We start from the raw sequence: 24,146 nt of genomic DNA, 5'->3' as shown, positions 1-24,146 counted from the left end.
TATGACCACTGAGGACTGGGACACAACCAGACAAGAGCAGTACAGAAGAGTACAAGCATGTGTCGAGGACAGTCTCACTCGGGTGAGAGAAAAGCAGGAGGCGCACTACAACAAAAACGCGCCAGCAGAACCCTTCACACCTGGTGAAACAGTATTGAAAAGGAAAAGACGTAACCACAAACTTGATGACCAGTGGGAAAAAGAACCCTATACTGTGTTACCGTCAAGGTTTGACAATAAGAAGACATGCTTAATCAGTCGAGATGGAGGAAAAACGTCTGCTACAGTGTCCAGGGACCACCTAAAGTTGTGTCCAGGTTTACTGAAACCCCAGGAAGAAGTGCCTCTCACAATCCTGGAAGAACCTGAAGAAGCAGTGATACACACTGACCTAGGAGATTTCCCAGCAGATTGGCCTCAAATAGGAGGAGCAATAATCATTCCAACACTCCAATTCTACGAACAGCCAGAAAACCCACCACAGCAAGTTGAACCTATAAGTGCTACAGAAGAGCCAGCTCAAGAAGTATCCCCGGACGAAGGATCCCCGGTAGGAGCAGAGCAAGAGGGCCCAGCCAATGGTGATCTTGCCAGTGCAAGTGAGAGGTTAAGGCAGTTTTACAACTTAGTCACACGTAGAACTGGTAGGGTAACTGACAGTACAGACTCTGATACCCCACAGACCACCGCACTACGCAGATCAACACGTAGCACCAGAGGCAAACCCCCTGTTAGGTACACTCAGTAAATAGCCAAGTTTTTGGATTGTAGATCGTTACCCCTGGGGTATTAAAATTGTAATGTACTGTGTTATTGTGTGTTTTCATGTATATGTGTATTACTTTGTGTTTTACTTAATGACTTCCTTTATTGTTTACCTAAGAACTTCGTGGCTGAGGATTATGTGCAGCCCAAAAACTGCTTCTTGTATATGATTGTGTAATGGGTCTGGGAGGCGGAACCTCAGAGCTACTATACAAGGGGGCAGTCCTTGTAAGGGAGCGGGTGGCGACCAGGGAAGACGGGCAGGAGGTCACAGCAGGTGACCGGGACAGTCTCTGAGTGAACGGGCTGGAGGTCACGGCAAGTGACCGGGGCAGTCTCTGAATGAACGGGCAGATGGTCACGGCAAGTGACCGGGGCAGTCTCTGGATGAACGGGCAGATGGTCACGGCAAGTGACCGGGGCAGTCTCTGGATGAACGGGCAGATGGTCACGGCAAGTGACCGGGGCAGTCTCTAGGTAAAGGGTTGGTACGACCTGTGGCGGCTGATGATAGACGTGAGCTCCCAGGTGAGCAGGCGAGAGTCTCTGGATGAACGGGTGGTCACAGCATGTGACGGCGGAGCCTCCAGGAAGACCAACAGACAGGCGGCAGATGAGCGCTCCCAGGTGAGCGGGCAGAAGTCTCTGGACAGGCGGGTGGTCACAGCACGTGACGGCAGAGCCTCCAGGTAGGCTAGCAGACAGGCAGCGGATGAGCGCTCCCAGGTGAGCGAGCAGGAGTCACTGGACAGGCAGGTGGTCACAGCATGTGACGGCGGAGCCTCCAGGTAGACTAGCAGGCAGGTAGCAGGTGTGTGCTCCCAGGTGAGCGGGCAAGCTGGTCCATAGACAGACTGACAGGAGTTGGAAGGCAGACCGTCGGACCTCAGGCAAGCAGGCAGGTGGCTGATGTGCGCTCCCAGGTGAGCGGGCAGGCTGGTCCTTAGACAGACTGACAGGAGTAGTAAGGCAGACCGTCGGACCTCAGACTAGCAGACAGGTAGCAGATAATCAGGCAGGAATCTGGCAGGTGACTGGCAGGTAACTGGCAGGTAACTGGCAACGGGACCTGAGGGCTGAAGCAGAGTAGTGAACAGTGCAACAACATTGCTCGGGCACCTCCATTTTGGAGGAGGTGCCTTATATATGGTGAAGTCCTCCGGCCATTGGCCGGGGACTCCTTAGGACGGCGCGCGCGGCCCCTTTAAGAGGGAGGGAGAGCGCGCGCCCTAAGCACAGTGGACGGGAAGGAGCGCGCGCTGCCAGCAGAGCGGGAGGAGGACGCCGGGCACGGAGCAGGGAGGTGAGGGGAACAGCGTCCCTGCCTAGCAGAGGGCAGGGACGCCGGCGCTACAGATTGCACTCCCTGGAGTGCCCATTTTAGGTGACCTCAGAAGGAAAACCTGTCTGGAGTGGCTCTCTTGGAGGTCCAACTCGTGTGACGCCCAGCTGCGCTTGGTATCACAGATCCTGGAAGAGTGCATTGATGGATTCCTCCACAAGAGGCCCCCATAAACATTAACACATCTCCACCTTCCACCTCAGACAAGCAGAGGGAGCCCGTTAGGGATTTAAATAGGGAAGGTGGAGCCAGGCAGTGCAGTCTAGCCAGAACAGAGTTCCTGCTCACAGCCAGAGAGGGACAGAGTTCTCAGTTCGGTTCCTGCAGAAGTCTGTCTGCAGAGGTAAGCCCAGTCTAGACTCAGTTGTAGCTCAGAATAGTGAGCTTTAGGTGTGCCGGCGCCATAAGATCGGTGAAGCGCGGCAAGCTGCTGTTAGTGTGTATAGCCTAGTGAGGGCCCGAGTAGGCTGAAGGCGAGTGGAGAGTTAGTACATAGGGGGCAGAGGAGCTTAACCAGCTCACCCTGAAGAATTTACCGGACATCGGGTCCGAAGCTTTCCGGGATCTCTATGACCCAGTAAGGCATAACCGGAATCCCTGGAGAACTACAAGTCCCAGGACCGCTAAAGTGCTGATACGTAACAGAGCTGGGAGACACATAGGCCCCGCAAGCTGAGGAGCGTGTATTCCAAGAAAAAGCCCGGGTAACCGAGTAATCCCCATTCCCCTGGGCGAGTCACACACACATACTGCCCCTCTGCACAATACACACACATACTGCTCCTCTGCAAAATATACACACACATACTGCCCCTCTGCATAATACGCACACATACTGCCCCTCTGCAAAATACACACACATACTGCTCCTCTGCAAAATATACACACACATACTGCCCCTCTTCAAAATACACACACATACTGACCCTCTGCATAATACACTCACATACTGCCCCTCTGCACAATACACACAGATACTGCCCCTCTGCACAATACATACACATACTGCTCCTCTGCACAATACATACATACTGCTCCTCTGCACAATACAGACACATACTGCCCCTCTGCATAACACACACATACTGCCCCTCTGCACAATACATACACATACTGCCCCTCTGCACAATACATACACATACTGCCCCTCTGCACAATACATACACATACTGCTTCTCTGCACAATACATACATACTGCTCCTCTGCATAATACACACACTGCCCCTCTGCATAATACACACACATACTGCCCCTCTGCACAATACACACACATACTGCCCCTCTGCAAAATACACACACATACTGCCCCTCTGCACAAAACACACACATACTGCCCCTCTGCACAATACACACACATACTGCCCCTCTGCACAATACACACACATACTGCCCCTCTGCACAATACACACACATACTGCTCCTCTGCACAATACACACACATACTGCCCCTCTGCATAATACACACACACTGCCCCTCTGCATAATACACACACATACTGCCCCTCTGCACAATACACACACATACTGCCCCTCTGCATAATACACACACACTGCCCCTCTGCAAAATACACACACATACTGCTCCTCTGCATAATACACACACATACTGCTCCTCTTCACAATACACACACATACTGCTCCTCTGCAAAATACACACACATACTGCCCCTCTGCAAAATATACACACACATACTGCCCCTCTGCACAATACACACACATACTGCCCCTCTGCACAATACACACACATACTGCTCCTCTGCATAATACACACACACTGCCCCTCTGCACAATACACACACATACTGCTCCTCTGCACAATACACACACATACTTCTCCTCTGCAAAATACACACATACTGCCCCTCTGCACAATACACACTCATACTGCCCCTCTGCAAAATACACACACATACTGCTCCTTTGCATAATACACACACATACTGCCCCTCTGCACAATACACACACATACTGCCCCTCTGCACAATACACACACATACTGCCCCTCTGCACAATACACACACATACTGCCCCTCTGCAAAATACACACACATACTGCCCCACTGCACAATACACACACATACTGCCCCACTGCACAATACACACACATACTGCCCCTCTGCAAAATACACACACATACTGCCCCTCTGCACAATACACACACACATACTGCTCCTCTGCACAATACACACACATACTGCCCCTCTGCATAATACACACACATACTGCCCCTCTGCACAATACACACACATACTGCCCCTCTGCACAATACACACACATACTGCCCCTCTGCACAATACACACACATACTGCGCCTCTGCACAATACACACACATACTGCCCCTCTGCAAAACTTACATACACATACTGCCCCTCTGCACAATACACACACATACTGCCCCTCTGCAAAATACACACACATACTGCCCCACTGCACAATACACACACATACTGCCCCACTGCACAATACACACACATACTGCCCCTCTGCAAAATACACACACATACTGCCCCTCTGCACAATACACACACACATACTGCTCCTCTGCACAATACACACACATACTGCCCCTCTGCATAATACACACACATACTGCCCCTCTGCACAATACACACACATACTGCCCCTCTGCACAATACACACACATACTGCCCCTCTGCACAATACACACACATACTGCGCCTCTGCACAATACACACACATACTGCCCCTCTGCAAAACTTACATACACATACTGCCCCTCTGCACAATACACACACATACTGCCCCTCTGCAAAACTTACATACGCATACTGACCCTCTGCACAATACACACACATACTGCCCCTCTGCAAAACATGCACACACACACACATTGCCCCTCTGCACAATACACACACATACTGCCCCTCTACACCATACACACACATACTGCCCCTCTGCACAATACACACACATACTGCCCCTCTGCACAATACACACATACTGCTCCTCTGCACAATACACACACATACTGCCCCTCTGCACAATACACACACATACTGCCCCTCTGCACAATACACACACATACTGCCCCTCTGCACAATACACACACATACTGCCCCTCTGCACAATACACACATACTGCCCCTCTGCAAAATGCACACACATACTGCCCCTCTGCACAATACACACATACTGCCCCTCTGCAAAATATATACACACACATAGGGCCGGCTCCACGTTTTCGTGGGCCCCAGGCGAAAGAGTCTCAGTGGCCCCTTTAACACATACTGCGATTCATGATGCACAGATACCGCAGAGAAATATAGGTTTACAACACGGGCCCAGCCTGCCCCCTCATCCTTGACATATGCAGGCAGTATGCAGACATGCGCGCACACACACAGTACGCAGACATGCGCGCACACACACAGTATGCAGACATGCGCGCACACACACAGTACGCAGACATGCGCGCACACACACAGTACGCAGACATGCGCGCACACAGTACGCAGACATGCGCACACACAGTACGCAGACATGCGTGCACACACAGTACGCAGACATGCGCACACACAGTACGGATACATGCGTGCACACACAGTACGCAGACATGCGCGCACACACAGAGTACGCAGACATGCGCACACACACGCAGTACGCAGACATGCATGCACACACAGTACGCAGACATGCGGACACGCAGTACGCAGACATGCGCTCACGCAGTACGCAGACATGCGTGCACACATGCAGTATGCAGACATGCGCACACACACAGTATGCAGACATGCACGCACATGCGCAGTACGCTGACATGTGCACACGTGCAGTACGCAGACATGCATACACACGCAGTATGCAGACATGTGCTCACACACGCAGTATGCAGACATGCGCACACACGCAGTATGCAGACATGCACGCACACACGCAGTACGCAGACATGCACACATGCAGTACGCAGACATGCATCCACACAGTAAACAGACGTGGCCACACAGTACATAGATGTGCCCATACAGTATGCAGACATGTATGCACAGTACGTAGATATGCACACATACAATTCGCAGACATGTGAGCACACACAGTATGCAGACATGCGCACACACATGGTATGCAGACATGCGCACATACGGTATGCAGACATGCGCACACACACGGTACGCAGACATGCGCACAAACATGCAGTACGCAGACACGCGCACACGCAGTATGCAGACATGCACGCACACATGCAGTACGCAGACATGTGAGCACACACGCAGTACGCAGACATGCACGCACACACGCAGTATGCAGACATGTGAGCACACACGCAGTACGCAGACATGCGCGCACACACAGTACACAGACATGCGCGCACATGCGCAGTATGCAGACATGCGCTCACACACGCAGTATGCAGACATGCACACACACAGTATGCAGACATGCGCACACACGCAGTACGCAGACATGCATGCACACACGCAGTACGCAGACATGCACACATGCAGTACGCAGACATGCACACACATGGTACGCAGATATGCGCAAATATGCAGAACACAGACATGTATGCACAGTACCCAGACATGCATACACACACAGTACGCAGACATGCACTCACGCGGTATGCAGACATGTGCACACACACGGTTTGCAGACATGCGCACACACACGGTACGCAGACATGTGCACACACACGGTACGCAGACATACACAGATACATATTTGAAGTCAGATTCAGAAAAACACGCATAAACAGACATAAATATATACACTGCCATACACACTGACATACATAGACATACAGATCATATATGCACACACACAGACATGTGACCGGCTTGTGTCACATCTAGCTCCTCTGGCATGTGGCTGTCGATGGCTCGCAGCTTTATTGCCGTCACTTAAATACACATGGCCACGTGCAGTGCACTGTGTGGCTCTGTCTGCTAGTAATGACGCGGCCGGGTTGGCACTACACCTTTAATTTTGCTTGTCGGTCGCCCTGGCTGCATCATTACTAACAGACAAAGCCGGACAGTGCACTGTGCGCAGCCATGTCTGTTTAAGTGACAGCAATCAAGCAACATCAGCGGCCCTGCACAGCTGCTGGGGAGCAGCCCAGGCCCCAACGGTGAGTGGGTCCTCCTTTGTCCAGGGCCCCGGCACTTGCCCGGGTGCCAACACCGGCCCTGAGCACACACACACTGCCCCTCTGCGCAATATATACAAACACACACACAATGCACAGCTATAAAATATACACACACACAGATCCTCTGCAAAATACACACACACACAGATCCTCTGCAAAATACACACACACAGTTCCTCTGCAAAATACACACACACACAGTTCCTATGCAAAATATACACACACATATTTCCGCTGCAAAATATACACACACACCCAGTTCCTCTACAAAATATTTCCATATACACACACTCAGCCCCCTGGAAAATACACACAGACACACACACTAGAAGACGCAAATGCATTTGAACATGGGAGTGGCAGGCCTGGCGTGCGTGCCCACAGAGAGGGCTCTGAGTACCACCTCTGGCGCGCGTGCCATAGGTTCGTCACTAGAGATGAGCGTTGTTCTACTCGAACTGTTCGCCAATCTCAAATTCGAGCTGTTTTGGGCGGTGTTCGAGCCGTTCGGCGAACACGAACGATTTGAGAAAAATTCGGCTGTTCGAGGTTATGTTCGATAACTGTTCGTGCACCAAAATCATAACTGGATTTTTTCTCAGTAATGATGAAAATTAATGTTAATCCGCAGTTTGAGTGTACAGCGGGGCGGGGGGAGGGGCAGGGGATGGATCTCTGCAGGAACAATGAAGATCTCCATTTTTTTTTCTCTTTCCCTCATTTACAGTGAGGAGGTGCAATCTGTCAGCCTATCAGCAGTGCACACACGCAGCGAAGTGCTTTGTTTCACACAAGCAAGGGCATGTGTCATTGGCAGTGTATGTCACATGTCCTTGCCCTATAAGACCAAGCCATTTTCCCCGTCGCCACCATTTTCTCACTGCTGCAGCTGCGTGTTAGACGGCACCGCTGTTGCTGTGTGCGCTATACCTTGTTAATTTCAAGCCAATTTTCGCACAAATATACAGATAGCTTGGGAGTAGGGAATAGTTGTGATTGCAGTCCTTTTAAGGACTAGGTTACAGCATTTCCTACGACTTTTATCAGGCAGGTCTGTGCTCTTAAATAGATAGATTGTGGGAGTAAAGACTAATTGTAATTGGAGTCCTTTTCAGGACTAGGTTACATCAGTTCCTATCAGTTTTTGCCAGGCAGGTCTGTGCCAGTGCTGTGCAAGTTTTTTTCACAGCATTTGGCTGAATCTAGCAAAGCTAATCCTTTTTGGCCTATTGCAGAGTGTGTTAGTCAGTGGAGTAGCCTATCTGTGTTGCAAGATATACCACCTGTGTATAGAATACCAATTTTTTTACTGCACCTAGTGAAGTAAAATCTTTTGGGCATAGCATCATTCTATTAGTCCATCTATACTGACCTCCATCAGGTTGCAAACTGAATATAATTTTTTTCTGCATCTAGCTCTGAAAAAATATTTGGGCTTCTAGCAGTGTGTGGGACTTGGTCTATTAGTCCATCTATACTGACCTCCATCAGGTTGCAAATTAAAAATAATTTTTTTCTTCATTTAGCTCTGAAAAAATATTTGGGCTTCTAGCAGTGTGTGGGACTTGTTCTATTAGTCCTTCTATACTGACCTCCAGCAGGTTGCAAATTGAATATAATTTTTTTCTGCATCTAGCTCTGAAAAAATATTTGGGCTTCTAGCGGTGTGTGGGACTTGGTCTATTAGTCCATCTATACTGACCTCCATCAGGTTGCAAATTAAAAATAATTTTTTTCTGCATCTAGCTCTGAAAAAATATTTGGGCTTCTAGCAGTGTGTGGGACTTGGTCTATTAGTCCATCTATACTGACCTCCATCAGGTTGCAAATTAAAAATAATTTTTTTCTTCATTTATCTCTGAAAAAATATTTGGGCTTCTAGCAGCGTGTGGGACTTGTTCTATTAGTCCATCTATACTGACCTCCATCAGGTTGCAAATTAAAAATAATTTTTTTCTGCATCTAGCTCTGAAAAAATATTTGGGCTTCTAGCAGTGTGTGGGACTTGGTCTATTAGTCCATCTATACTGACCTCCATCAGGTTGCAAATTAAAAATAATTTTTTTCTTCATTTATCTCTGAAAAAATATTTGGGCTTCTAGCAGCGTGTGGGACTTGTTCTATTAGTCCATCTATACTGACCTCCATCAGGTTGCAAATTAAAAATAATTTTTTTCTGCATCTAGCTCTGAAAAAATATTTGGGCTTCTAGCAGTGTGTGGGACTTGGTCTATTAGTCCATCTATACTGACCTCCATCAGGTTGCAAATTAAAAATAATTTTTTTCTGCATCTAGCTCTGAAAAAATATTTGGGCTTCTAGCAGTGTGTGGGACTTGGTCTATTAGTCCATCTATACTGACCTCCATCAGGTTGCAAATTGAATAAAAAAATTTTCTGCATCTAGCTCTGAAAAAATATTTGGGCTTCTAGCGGTGTGTGGGACTTGGTCTATTAGTCCATCTATACTGACCTCCATCAGGTTGCAAATTAAAAATAATTTTTTTCTGCATCTAGCTCTGAAAAAATATTTGGGCTTCTAGCAGTGTGTGGGACTTGGTCTATTAGTCCATCTATACTGACCTCCATCAGGTTGCAAATTGAATAAAAAAATTTTCTGCATCTAGCTCTGAAAAAATATTTGGACTTCTAGCGGTGTGTGGGACTTGGTCTATTAGTCCATCTATACTGACCTCCATCAGGTTGCAAATTAAAAATAATTTTTTTCTGCATCTAGCTCTGAAAAAATATTTGGGCTTCTAGCAGTGTGTGGGACTTGGTCTATTAGTCCATCTATACTGACCTCCATCAGGTTGCAAATTAAAAATAATTTTTTTCTTCATTTAGCTCTGAAAAAATATTTGGGCTTCTAGCAGTGTGTGGGACTTGTTCTATTAGTCCTTCTATACTGACCTCCAGCAGGTTGCAAATTGAATATAATTTTTTTCTGCATCTAGCTCTGAAAAAATATTTGGGCTTCTAGCGGTGTGTGGGACTTGGTCTATTAGTCCATCTATACTGACCTCCATCAGGTTGCAAATTAAAAATAATTTTTTTCTGCATCTAACCCAGCCAATAGTTTTGGCCTAATACCACAGTTTGGCCACTCAGCTCTGCTCGGTTACCATCCATTGTTTTTTTGTGCAAACAACTCCAGAGTTGTGAATTAGTTAACCACCAAAATGAGTGGAAAAAGGCCTGCTGCTGGTGGAAAGGGGAATAGGCGTGTTGGGAAGGGGAAAAAAGGTTGTGTCCGTGGGGTAGGTGCAGAAGAAAGACCATCTTCCAGCCAAACTAAAATGTCTACTTCTTTTAGCGGACAATGTGATAAGATCCCTTTCTTACGGCCACGCCAATCGCTACAAATTCCAGATGAGGCACAAAAACAGCAGGTGCTTCAACGGATATCAAGTGCTCCTTTAAGTGGGATCTCCTCCACATCAACTTCAACATCACAAATACTCCAGTCCTCAAAGGTGTCACCCAAATCGCACTTGCTTCCTCACAGCTCCCAAATCTCCAGCTGCCCGTCTGAGTATGAGGTAGAACAGATGGTTGAGTCTGCAGAGCTGTTTACTCATACTATAGCCTGGGAATCAGAGGTCGACTCCAGCGCTTCTGTGAATCCAGACGAGGAAATGATCTGCACTGATGCCCAGAATCTTTATGAGTCGGATCCAGGACCAGACGCAGAAGGTTCTGACCATAATGTAGACCCTCATTCCCAAACTGTAACTCCTGTTGGTGGAGACAATGAGGAAGACGATGATAAGACTCAAATACCTGATTGGAGCGACAACTTTAGTTTTTTGTCAGGGCAGGAACAGGTTGGCTCTGAGGACGACGGGTGTGATAACGCACAGGGTGATGATGATGAGGTCGGAGATCCCACTTACTGTCAACCCACAGTCAGCCAAGAGATGAGGTCAGCAGAGGAGGTGGAGGAAGATGCTAGTGACGACGAGGTCAGGTTGCGCCTTCCTGGACAGAGACGTAGTACTGGAAGCACGTCAACAACTGCATCCTCAAACACAACTCTGCCTCTCACCACAAGTCGTGGTGGCTCTTCAGGTCGCATGGGTGCTAAGCCTTGCATAGCCTGGGCATTTTTTCAGATCGATAAAGATGACCCAACTCGTGTTATCTGTAACATTTGTCAGCAAAAGCTAAGTAGAGGCCAAAAAATACATAGTTTGAGTACTTCATGCATGAACCGGCACATGGACATGAAGCATAAGTTGCAGTGGGAAGCTCAGTGTGCTACAATGCGGTCTAGCCGGCCGGGCCAACCACCGTCTGCCATATCTTGTGCATCCGCGGCCTCTTCATCCTCTGTGACTGGGGGGACAGCAGTCACACCTGTTTTGGGGCGCAGACCTGCCACCTCTTTACCCGCAACAGCCAGCGTGATTGGCAGGTCATCATTTTCTTTGGAGGTGGTAACACCAGCTGGTCTTGAGCGCTGTCCGACATCGATAGCACCACCTTTGGATCAAGGCAACCTAACATGTCCGCCTGCATCTTCCTCACAGACCGGCAGTTTGCCGGGGACACCCTTATCAACCCCGTCTAAGCACAATAGCCAGCCCTCGGTCCCTCAGATGTGGACAAGTAAAAGACCATTTCCTCCTAGCCATGAGAAAGCTAAGAGGTTGAATTTCACCATCTGCAAGCTCTTGGCTACAGAAATGCTGCCTTTCCGCCTGGTGGACACAGAGGATTTTCGAGACCTTATGTCCGTCGCAGTGCCCCAGTACCAGATGCCCAGTCGGCACTACTTCTCAAAGAAAGGTGTGCCTGCGCTCCACCAGCATGTCGCACACAACATCACCGCTTCTTTGAGAAACTCTGTGTGTGACAGGGTGCATTTCACCACAGACACTTGGATGAGTAGGCATGGACAGGGGCGTTACATGTCGCTGACTGGGCACTGGGTAACTATGGTGACAGCAGGACAAGGGGCTGCTGTCCAAGTCTTGCCGTCCCCACGAGTTGTGCGTCAATCCTCTTTATGTCATTTTTCCTCCACTGCTTCTGCCTCCTCAACCTCCTCTCGGTCTTCCACCTGCACCCAAAGCCTGCCTGGTCATGCCACAAGCTTTCTAACTGCGCAGAAGGGATCCTGCACACCTCCTTACTATGCTGGCAGTAGGGCTCAACGTCATCAGGCGGTTTTTACATTGAAATGTCTGGGAAATGTGAGTCACACAGCTGAGGAGTTGTGGTCAGCTCTGGAGAACCAATTTCATGAATGGTTGTCTCCACTGGACCTGAAACCAGGGAAGGCCGTGTGCGACAATGCTGCAAACCTGGGTGCGGCCCTTCGCCGGGGCAATGTCACACACGTGCCTTGTATGGCTCACGTGTTGAACCTGGTTGTCCAGCAATTTTTAGCCCACTATCCCAGACTAGATGGCCTTCTGCAGAGGGCACGGTCGCTGTGTGCTCACTTCCGCCGTTCGCATCCCGCAGCTCAGCGACTTACATCTCTACAGAAGTCGTTGGGCCTGCCACTTCACCGGCTAAAATGCGATGTGCCTACCCGGTGGAATTCAACTCTGCACATTTTGCAGCGACTGTGGCAGCACCGACAAGCCCTGGTGCAATACGTTCTGACGTATAGCCTGGGCCAACGAGATTCAGAGGTGGGGCAAATCACGCTGGAGGAGTGGTCTCAGATCAGGGACCTATGCACCCTTCTGCACAGTTTTGAAATGGCGACGAAGATGTTTAGTGCTGACGATGCCATTATCAGCATGACTATTCCGGTGATTTACATGCTGGAGCACATGTTAAACAGAATTCGGAGTCAGGTGGTGGCACAAGAGGAGGTGGAGGAAGTAGAGGAGGAGGAGTTGTATGCGGAAGGGCTAACATCTGCAAGGTCCAGACGGTCGGCAGCACCAAGGCGGCAGGCATGTGAGGGTGGGGGAGATGATTTTACCAGGGCGCATGGTAGCAGCCAAACTAGTGAGGAAGGTGCAGGAGCCCAGGAAGAAGTGGAGGACGAACTGATGGAAGACTCATCAGATGAGGGAGACCTTGATCACATTTCTGTTGTGCGAGGTTGGGGGGAGAGGACAGAGGAAGGAAGCATGATTGCTACCTCGCCACCAACACAACAGGGACTTGGTGCTCCTGGATGCGCAACACACATGAGTGCCTTCTTGCTGCACTACCTGCAACATGACCCTCGAATTGTGAGAATTAGAAATAATCCTGACTACTGGGTTGCCACACTGTTAGATCCCCGGTACAAAAGTAAATTTGCAGAAATTATTCCTGCCATAGAAAGGGATGCACGCATGCAGGAGTATCAGCAGAGACTGTTGCAGAATCTTACATGTGCTTTTCCACAAAATACCAGTGGTGCACGTAGTGAATCTGACAGTTCCAACTTGCCAACCGTGGGACCGTCAAGTGTTCAGCACTCAAACCGTAACAGAACCACAGTATCTGCTGGTAACATCAATTTTGCGGAATCATTTCACCACTTTTTTAGCCCATCCTTTGCAAGGCCACAGGAGACAAGAAGTCTGACACATAGTCAACGCCTAGAGACGATGGTACAGGAGTATCTCCAAGTAAACATTGAAGCCACGACTGTGTCACTGGACCCTTGCTCTTTTTGGGCTTCCAATCTGGATAAATGGCCGGAGCTAGCCACTTACGCCTTGGAGATCTTGTCATGCCCCGCAGCCAGCGTTCTGTCTGAACGTGTGTTCAGCGCTGCTGGTGGTGTGCTGACAGATAAGCGCACGCGGCTCTCCACTGATAATGTAGACAGACTCACGTTCATAAAGATGAACAAATCATGGATCCGAAACGACTTTTCTACCCCTGTGTCATCCTGGGGAGAGTAAAAGCTTGATGATTGGTTAAAATCACCCTACCAACCGTTTTAAGCTTTCAAATTACTAATCATGTTTATCTGTATCTTGACTGGAAAATAATTTGGGCTTTGTAGCAGTGTGCAGCACTGATCCTATTAGGCCATCTATAATAAGCTTCACCAGATTTAAAATTAAAAATAATTTTTAGCTGCATCTAGCCCGGAAAATAATTTGGGGGCTCCGAGATGCGCAAGACACATAAGTGCCTTCTTGCTGCACTACCTGCAGCATGACCCTCATATTGTCAGAATTCGAAGTAATCATGACTACTGGGTTGCCACACTCTTAGATCCCCCAAACTTTTCGATCAACCTTTTCATTTTAATAAAGACCAAAAAAATGGTCATTTTTGAAATTATAAGCATTAGCAGGTTGTTAGAAACTGAAATCAAACAGTTTTCAACTCAAAACTTTATTCTAGGTGATGTTACATTTTCACATAGGACCCCTTGTTCGAAAGGAGCTTCTGAACTCTCTCGTCCATTGAATTTGTCAGGTTTTGGATGGTTTCTGCTTCAATTGTTTTGCATGAGGACAGAATACCCTCCCAGAGCTGTTGCTTAGATGTGAACTGCCTCCCGCCATCATAGACACTCCTTTTAATGATGCTCCAAAGGTTCTGAATGGGGTAGAGGTCAGGGGAGCATGGGGGTCACACCATAAGTTTGTCCCCTTTTATGCCCATATCAGCCAGAGATGCAGATGTTTTATGTGCAGCATGAGATGGTGCATTATCATGTAGAAAAATGATCTTGCTGTGAAATACACGGTTCTTCTTCTTGAACCATGGCAGGAAGTGCTGTTTGAGAAAATCCACATACATTATGGAGTTCATCTTTAGCGCCTTCAGGGATCCTAAAGGGGCCGACAATCTCTCTCCCCATGATTCCAGCCCAAAACATTACTCCACCTCCTCCTTGTTGGCGCTGTAGCCGTGTTTGCGTGGGGTGTCCATCAACCAGCCATCCTCCACTCCATTCATCTGGACCATCGAGCGCTGCACGGCACTCATCCGTGAACAAAACAGTTTTGAAATCAGTCTTCATGTAATGTTTGGCCCACTGGAGCCGTTTCTGCTTGTGTGAAGTGGATAGAGGAGGTCGACAGGATGGCATATGCACAGCTGCAAACCTCTGAAGGACCCTGCATCTTGTTGTTCGGGGGACGTTGGAGGCACAAGCAGCTTCAAAAACTTGTCTGCTGCTATGACAAGGCTTTTTTGCCGCTGCTGTTTCAACCTGACGTAATTGCCTGTAGGAAAGAGTCCTCAATTTGCCCTTATCAGCACGCACACGTGTGTACTGTGAATCAGCTACATACTTCTTGATTGCCAAGACACTTCATCCTGATCATCGCACAATGTTGATTGTAGTCATGCCTTGACCTAAACACTCCACAATTTGTTGCTTCTCAGCAGCCGACACATCCTTTTTCTTTCCCATTTTGGCAGAAAATGTAGGCTGCTTAATAATGTGAGAGAGCCTTCTTAAGTAGTCTTGCCTTTCATTGGACACACCTGCCAAACTAATTAGCACAGGTGTCTGCAATTGCTTACAGTGATATAAAGAGCCCTGACACACATCACCATCAATGAGTTTAACTGACAAACAAACAAATTCTTCACTTATCACTCCTAAACACTTTTTGCATAATAATTTGGAACGCAGTGTACATGTGCTTTTCCACAAAACACCAGTGGTTCACGTAGTGAATCTTACAGTTCTAACTTGCCAACCGTGGTCTGTATGGAATTGTTCAATAAAGGGCCCAAAATTAAGATAACATAGATGGGAGAGGTCTCTATGAATAGGAATTCCTAAGTATTTGATACCCTGTGAGGGCCAGGCAAAGGGAAAGTTGGACTGGATGGAATCCTATATGGATTTAGGGAGGGAGACATCGAGGGCCTCAGACTTCGCTGCATTGATTTTAAAATTTTACCATGTAACAAAGTGATCTATTTCAGCCATAACAGCAGGGATGGATATATGTGATTGAGTGATATATACTAGGACATCATCAGCAAATAGAGAGCACTTGTACTCGGTGCCTCCCACCTCAATCCACCTAATATTGGGGTTATGGCGAATTGATGAGAGCAGGTGCTCCGTCACTAGGATGTATAAGAGAGGGGACAGAGGACATCCCTGCCTTGTCCCATTGGTGATTGTGAAAGGTGATGAAAATGTTCTGACGCACCCCCTGGGCCTTGGGACACCCGGAGCCGGACCCTTTTTGGTGGATGCTGGTGGTTGTAGTCTTCGTGGCGGCGATCCGGTTCCGTGGCTCAGGGCGGTCAAACCAGTGGCGGAACTATTTATGTGGTTTTGATGTTTAAATGTCCGACTACGCCACCCGTGGATTGCGGTCAGAGTGAACCGCCGCTACAGGGCAGACCGCTAAGGCTGGTGTTGTGGGTGCAGCAGAGCGTAGCATAACTCCCCACGGGAGGAGTATAGCCTCAGGGCAGTGTATGCGGAGGATGGGGGTGATGGTGCAGGGCAGCAGCAGTAACGACACGGAGTCAGTGATGCAGTTCAGGGCCTTTACTCACAGTTCTTATTATCCAGACCACGTCTGCAGGTAACGGCTGCCCACGTCGTACTGTGCTCACCAGGTGAGGGGCTCAGACAACTCCCAGATAACTTTGGAGCGCTTCACAGGACCCCCTTTGTGTGTCCTTTGTCTGGCCTTTCTTACCAACACTTCTGTCCGGCTGCCTCGGGCCTCCTCTTGGTAAACTTGGCGCCAGTTTCCCTGACCCTATGTGGTGCCTTCCTAGCGGGTGGAGCAAGGGGCTGCGCCACATAAAATGTCAGAGCCTCCGGTTTCTAGCTGAGGGTCGTTTCCTGCCTCCACTAGTTCGGGGACCGGTCTCCCCCTTTGGCCTGACCCCTCCACGCAGGTGGATTCGGGCGTGCGGTGGCGACTCGCCCGTCTGCACCCCTGGGATCCCTTCATTCCTCGTTCCTGGAGCCTTCTCCGCTCCTCTTCCTTCCTTCTCCCTCTTGCAGGCCTGGGCCTCTGTTACTAGGCCCGCCTCCGGAGCAGAGCTCATGCAGAGCCCCTGCTCCCTGCCACTTCTGCTCAGACTTCTCTGCACTGAACTAAGATGGTGCCCACCTTTTATACTCCCTTCTCAATGCACCCAGGAACTGCTTCCTCCCTGCTCCTGCACTGCAGGGTTCCCCTTCCTCAGTGTTCCCTCCCCCCACTCCAGCCAGGGACAGGGACTGTCGTGCCCATCTCAGGGGCATATTGGTCGCCCTGCCCCACGGCAATGTGGTAATGCATGCAGGTGTCGGGTCCTGATCCACACTCCATCCTTATCTGAGAGTGAGATATCACACCTCTGGGTGAGGTGCAATACGTCTGTAGCAACCGAGCCCTCGGTGCTACAGTTCCATTTATCTTCAGCCTAGGTGACGTATTGTGATACAGGGCCGTGATTTTGGCTATAAAAGGGTCCCCTAGACCCCTACCCCAAGCTTTTTAAGAGAATCATATATGGCGTGCCAGGAGACTCTATGGAATGCTTTCTCAGCATCCAACGAGAGTATCTACTTACAAATTTTTAACTGCATCTAGCCCAGGAAATACTTTGTGCCTAGTAGCAGTGTCTGCTAGTCAGCGGATTATCCCGGCTGTTAAGCAAGCTACACCACCTGTAGTTTGGACACTTAATTTTTTCAAAGGAAATGCTTCGGGACCATGGGATACTTAGTGAAGAGCATCAGGAGGCACCCCAAGGCATAGGGGCTGGGACTGGCAGTAGGATGCCTTGCGGTGGACAGCCGAGCTCGATCCTTATAAAAGCTTTTTAACTGCAGCAGCTTTAGTGGACGCTACTGGAGCTGGAATTACCGCGGCTGCTGGCATGAGACTTGCCCTCCAATAGATCCTTGTAAATGGATTTAAAGTGTATTCATTCAAATTAGAGGGACAATTTAAATTAAAAAGCTTAGAGCTGCCTCCACCACAGGGGGGCTCTCTCGACCCACCAGCGGACAGGCACCAGTATTGGGAGAGGGGGGCTGGCCGTCAGGGTTCACCGCGGCTCTGGCACAAACCCGGCGACACGGAGGTGGCACGGGCAGGAGCGGACTGGCCGTCTCGGCTTCTCACTTTTTGGATTTTAGAAGGGCATGACATTCCTATATCTGTGTCTCCCCCTCCTTTTACTCCTCCACCTCTTTTCTTTTCGCATGACTATATGTACTTGTCACTTTTCCATGTGTTAGTTATGTCTTCTGAGCAGTTTGTCAGCTTTTGGACACCTTTGAAGGTGTTTTCTATGTGTTTCTATGTGTTTTTGTTTGCCTGCCATTGGTTTTAACGGTGTTCGAAGGTGTTCGACGAACAGTTCGACGAACAGTTCGGCGAACACATGGGTGTTCGACGAACCGAACCGAACTCGAACACTACGGGGGTGGCTCAACACTATTCGTCACTGCTGTTCTAGGTACACAGCAGCTGCCACTGTCCAATATTTCTATCTCTGCTCCAGAGGGTTTGAAATACAAATGTACTCAAAGGTTTGGGGCATTTTAGAAATTCGGCCAGAAAATGGTGAACCGTATTTAAGTTTTCTATTTTATTTATAACATGTGCTCACATATAGAAATAAATATGTTTCTTCCCTGGCTGGGACCCCATAATTACAAAATTGGGGTCCAAGGTCTACATGTAGGACTTTTGAACCCCTGATCTAGTGATTGGTGATCCCTAGCATTCATACGATCATACTTTGGCTTTTTTTCTGGGATAACCCCTTTACCTGCCAAGTTCCTACTATGCTACTAATGTTTTCTTGAATTCTTCTCGTTGACACACTTAGTCACTTCTACACCTTCAGGTATCTTTTGTATGTAAAAGACTTGGGCGAGACTAAACATAGTGGAAAGACCTCAGGGTAAGGTGAGGATTTGTTGTCGTCTCTGAAGGTTACATCCTGTTCGGACAAGTTGGTTCACCAATGGTCTCTTCCTGCTGCCGAGATGCTACCATAGAGAAAAACACCAAGAAGGAACATAACAATTGTTCTCCTCGTGTGAAAACCACTTTTTTTTTTTTACATGTAAACATTTTTTAAGTTAACGATTTGAAATTTCTTTAATCCCTCCTTTGACAAATTTTTAACTTCCTGTGGAAACTTTATGTCATGTTGGGTCTTAATCTGCCCGTGTAGGTCTAAAGCATGGTCCCCCCAGGCTTTAGATGAGATGTCATAGCTTTATTGAGTAGAAATCTCCGGCTTACGCTGCTTTGATTTTTCTGTATGTTTTACATTAGATTTACTTGGAATCATGTTTTTTTCCTTCCTAGGAAACCATTTCACATTAAAATTTCAGAGATTAAGCTGAATGGGATATGTTGCTGTCAGCACAGATGTACGACAGCTGATAAAGGCCAAGAACCTCGTTTGCTGCCTCTTTCTTATCTTTGTTTAGAACATGCAAAATATTTTTTTTGGATTTTTTTTTACATTTTTTTTACATTTCTTTCCTTTAATTGAAGTTTGTTGTTAACAGTTATGTGTAATTAATACAGACGAGCCAATCAATTCGAGTAGAATTTAATTTAACAAAAATTAGCTTTCAGCAAAATTGCACCCACTGGCCACCATTTTTTTGTACCATAATGGACAATCAAAAGGTTAAAATAAGAAAAAAATACTTATACAAACCCCACTGCTCAGCTAATTGGTCCATACATTCCTCACTGTCTGGTCCTCGTTGCATCTTCTGAGCTCCTCCAATTGCTCTGAGATCCCCTGGCATCTGACATTGAGTCGGGACTTCTGGCTCTGAAGAGGCCAAGCATGGTTATGAGCGTGTAAGGTCATGAACCTTTGAGCTCTTGCGTAGAACCAACTGCCGGGAATCCCATCTCAGAGTGTGAGACCTGGGGATTTCAGCGCAAGTGGTGAGGATCAGAAGATTAGATGAGGACCAGATGGGTGATGGTGAGGACCTGAGGGGCCAGAGAGGTGAGTAAGCATGGTCTATGGTATGACCATCTTGAGCTTGATGTGTGGGTGTGAATTAATTTTGGGGTCTGGGAGCAGAGGTCTAAATTAATGTTTAGGTAATCTGAGATCTGAATACATTTTTTGATCTACTGGTCCAATATAATTCTTTCTACTCTGAATTCATTTTTGAGGTCTGAATTAATTTTCATAGGGTCTGAATTAACTTTCATAGGGTCTGAGGTCTTTGATCTGAATTAACTTTTAGGTCTTGACATCTTTGGTCTCAACTAATTTTCTGGGGTCTAAACAATCAGGACTGAAATATTTTTTGGGAGTGTCTGAGGGCTAGGGTTTGAATAGATTTTTGGGTCTCAGTTCAGTTTTGCAGTCTGAGGCCTAAATTCATTTTGGGTTCTGGATAGGGATGAGCGGACCCATGGAAGTTTGAGTTCTGGTGCCCAACCCAAACTTTATTCCAAAATTCGGTTCGGTATTAGAACTACACTCAAACTTTAACCTGAACCCGAACCCCAATGAAAACAATGGTGGCCCAAACTTTTGACCCAAAAAATTCTTTCTCACTCTCTGGACATCCCCCCAGAACTCCAAACATTGCAGTGGACTTCCGGTAGAAGTTCATGTTCGGCGTTTAGTCAAAATACTATTTTTGAAGACTGAATTTATTTGGGATTTTAAAATAGTTATACAATCTAATAAAGGTGTCTGAATGCTGTTAAAGGGGTTATGGCTACTTCTAGTGCTTGTGGCTTTTTGTTTCAGTTTTTAGCTCATATTAATGACATATCATCAAGTCAGAATGACCAGCAGATAAAACGCCCAAAGAACAACATGACCACAACATTCTAGTGATATACGGTAGGGTTCCATAGTGGGGTCTCTGAAGTGGCCCGATGGCCTGAAAAAATTTGGAACCACTGGTCTATATTTTTTAATAAAGTTTATTTTTTTTCTGTCAGTTTATTAAAAATACATAGTCAGTTAGTTACCCTTATTTTTTTTACGTTATACCTTTTTTATTCCAGTTTGTGATAAAACCTCCTGTGAAATCCCTCAAGTGCCATATTGTGAGAATGGAATGGAACTAGTCCTGACCAACCCAGGAGAATGCAAACCTGTCTATGAGTGTGGTAGGTTTAACAGTGATTTTATTTTGTATTGTCTTTACGGTCTGTTGTTTCAAAAACCTTTCCATATATATACAGTATATACTAACTATTGAACCTGTTCTATGCCCAATTGGCGAGAATTTTTATTGTTATATGGTCCCCAATCCTGGATCCCTATCCTGGTATATGCTCTCCAATCCCAGTCCCCTATGCTGGTTTATGCGCCCCAATCCTGGTCTCCTATCCTGGTATATGCTCCCCAATCTTGGTATACGCTCCTGCATCCTGGTTTATGCTCCCCAATCCTGGTCTCCTATCCTGGTATATGCTCCCCAATCTTGGTATACGCTGCTGCATCCTGGTCTCCCATCCTGGTACATGCTCCCCCATCCTGGTATATGCTCCCCCATCCTATTCCCCCATCATGGTATATGCACCTTCATCCTGATCCCCTATCCTTGTACATGTTCCCCAATTCTGGTCCCCTATCCTGGTATATGCTCCCCAATCCTGGTTCCTCATCCTGGTATATGCTCCCCAATCCTGGTCCCCCATCCTGGTATATCCTCCCCCAACCTGAAATATGGTTCCCCATCCTGCCATATACTCCCCCATCCTGAAATATGGTCCCCCATCCTGGTATATTCTCCCCCATGCTGGTACATGCTCCCCCACCCTGGTATATGCTCCTCCATCCTGTCCCCCCATCCTGGTATATTCTCCCCCTTCCTGGTACCCCATCTTGGTGTATGCTTTCCACCATCCTGGTCTCCCATCCTGGTATATGCTCCCCAATCCTGGTCCCAATCCTTTTATATGTTACCCCATCCTGGTATATGCTCCCCCAGCCTGGTATATGCTCCCCCATCCTGGTATATACTCCCACATCCTGGTCCCCCATCTTGGAATATGGTCCCCATCCTGTTATATGCTCCCCCATCCAGGTATATGCTTCCCCTCATCCTGGTATATGCTTGCCCCCATCCTGATACCCCATCCTGGAATATGCTCCCCAATCCTTGTCACCCATCCTGGTATATGCTCCCCCCCTCCTGGTATATACTCCCCAATCCTGGTCCCCATCCTGTTATATGCTCCCCCATCCTGGTATATGGTCCCCCATCCTGTTATGTGCTCCCACATCCTGTTATGTGCTCCCCTCTCCTGGTATATGGTACCCCATCCTGTTATGTGCTCCCTCATCCTGTTATGTGCTCCCCCATCCTGTTATGTGCTCCCCCATCCTGATATATGCTCCCCCATCCATCCATAAATAAAAAAAACACTCCAACTCACCTTTCCACCGCTCCCCTGCAGCACGTCGCCTGCGTTATTTTACTAAAATGGCGCCGGAATCAGCGCCTGCGCATAGTGCGATATCCAACGCCATTTTATTGAAGACAAATGTGCAGAGTGTATTCAGCAAAATGGCACTGGAGTAAGCGCATGCGCATGCCGGACACTTTAGAGATGACAGACCCGAACAGGTATGTGTTTATGGCGCCGGAGATCGCGGTATTGCGGTCAGTGACTACGCATGCCGCAATCTCCAGCGCCACACTCCTCATCCCTGTTTGGGATGTGGATGTGTCTTTCTGTCTGCGGCCAGACTGCGCAGGTGCATTGCACATGCACAGTCTATAGAGGCTTTGGACAGAAGGACACATCCCTGATTATTTTATAGATATACACTTGCATTAAATGCAATAATGTGGCTCTTAGCTTTTGGCCAATACCTACTTGTTAAGTCATAGGTGTACTACAAGGTGATCTTCTGCTGAGACTCATTGATCAGTCAAGAAACCAATAAGTAAGCGTTCAATTTCTCTGCAGTGCCTCCAAGGGGGGAATTAAGTATTACACAGTATCCATTCAAATCATTGAATTTCCTGTTTAGTACAGGACAGGACGAAATACACTTTTTCTTTCCATTTAACTCTAGATGTAGAGGATTTAGAATTTTGTATAAAAATGAGGATAAATTGATAAAAGGTAGACCTCCTCAACCTCTGCAGACCACATGGTAACAGGTATTTAATGGATATGTGTTAGTTATAAGCGAGTATGTTCTATTAACCCTTTCGGTGAGCATGCTTGGGTGCTCACAGAGTGTCTTCAGTGTGCTCGGGTCGCGCTGTGTCCATGATTTGCGACTGTTTGACAGCTTTAATACATGTGAGGAATGCCTAAGAAACAGGCATTGCTCACATGTATTAAAGCTGTCAAACAGTCGCAAATCATGGACACAGCGCGATTCATACATCACACCCGAGCACGCTGAAGATACTCGGGAAACATCCGAGCATGCTCGTAAATCTGGAGTAACGAGCATGCTCGCTCATCACTAACGTGTCAAAAAATGTAGGCAACTAAATGGAATGAAAGGGTTAATTCTGCGCTGCCGATGTGGAAGGATATAGAGGAGAAAAATGTCCAGGAATGCAGTTTAATAGTCAACGCGTTTCGAAAGTTACAAACTTCTTCATCAGGACAAAACCACAGTGTCCTGATGAAGAAGTTTGTAACTTTGAAACGCGTTCGCTAACCGCATTCCTGGACATTTCTCTCCTCTTTATTCTTCCACACCGGCAGCGCAGAATTAACCTTTTCAATCCATTTAGTTGTTTTCCAAGCCGTGGGCCTTCAGCATCCTTGAGCCTTTTACTGGTTGTGGGTACACAACCACACCAGGGGAGTACCATCGCCTTTAGTCTCCCCATTCATTTTTACTCAGATAAAACCCCATTGCGCTTATTGTTACTTCAGTTTCTTAAAATTAAAAAAATACAGGCCACATATATACAGTACATGTGTGTGTAGTCTCCATATAAGTGGCATGGCAGGGAGCCCTCCTTCCCCCCATGTACGTCCCTTTAAGGAGAATAATATACTGTAGCTGCTACTGTTCCCATAGTAGAATTCCTCCCTAAATTCTGA

The 24,146-nt window shown here is 47.5% G+C and overlaps 1 protein-coding gene across 1 annotated transcript in view; it reads left to right on the top strand.

Moving 5' to 3' along the window:
* The window catches only part of VWF (von Willebrand factor), a 344,529-nt gene that overhangs the window by 292,236 nt on the left and 28,147 nt on the right, over window positions 1-24,146 (top strand). The window contains exon 41 of the mRNA XM_073649985.1: window positions 21,126-21,230. Coding sequence (XP_073506086.1) covers window positions 21,126-21,230 — 105 coding nt within the window. The remainder of the gene's footprint in view (window positions 1-21,125; window positions 21,231-24,146) is intronic.

Source organism: Phyllobates terribilis, unplaced genomic scaffold (genome assembly GCF_046119375.1).
Source record: "Phyllobates terribilis strain yellow unplaced genomic scaffold, ASM4611937v1 Scaffold_10__3_contigs__length_209671492, whole genome shotgun sequence".
Taxonomy (NCBI): Eukaryota; Metazoa; Chordata; class Amphibia; order Anura; family Dendrobatidae; genus Phyllobates; species Phyllobates terribilis.
This window is presented reverse-complemented; position numbering and strand designations above follow the sequence as displayed.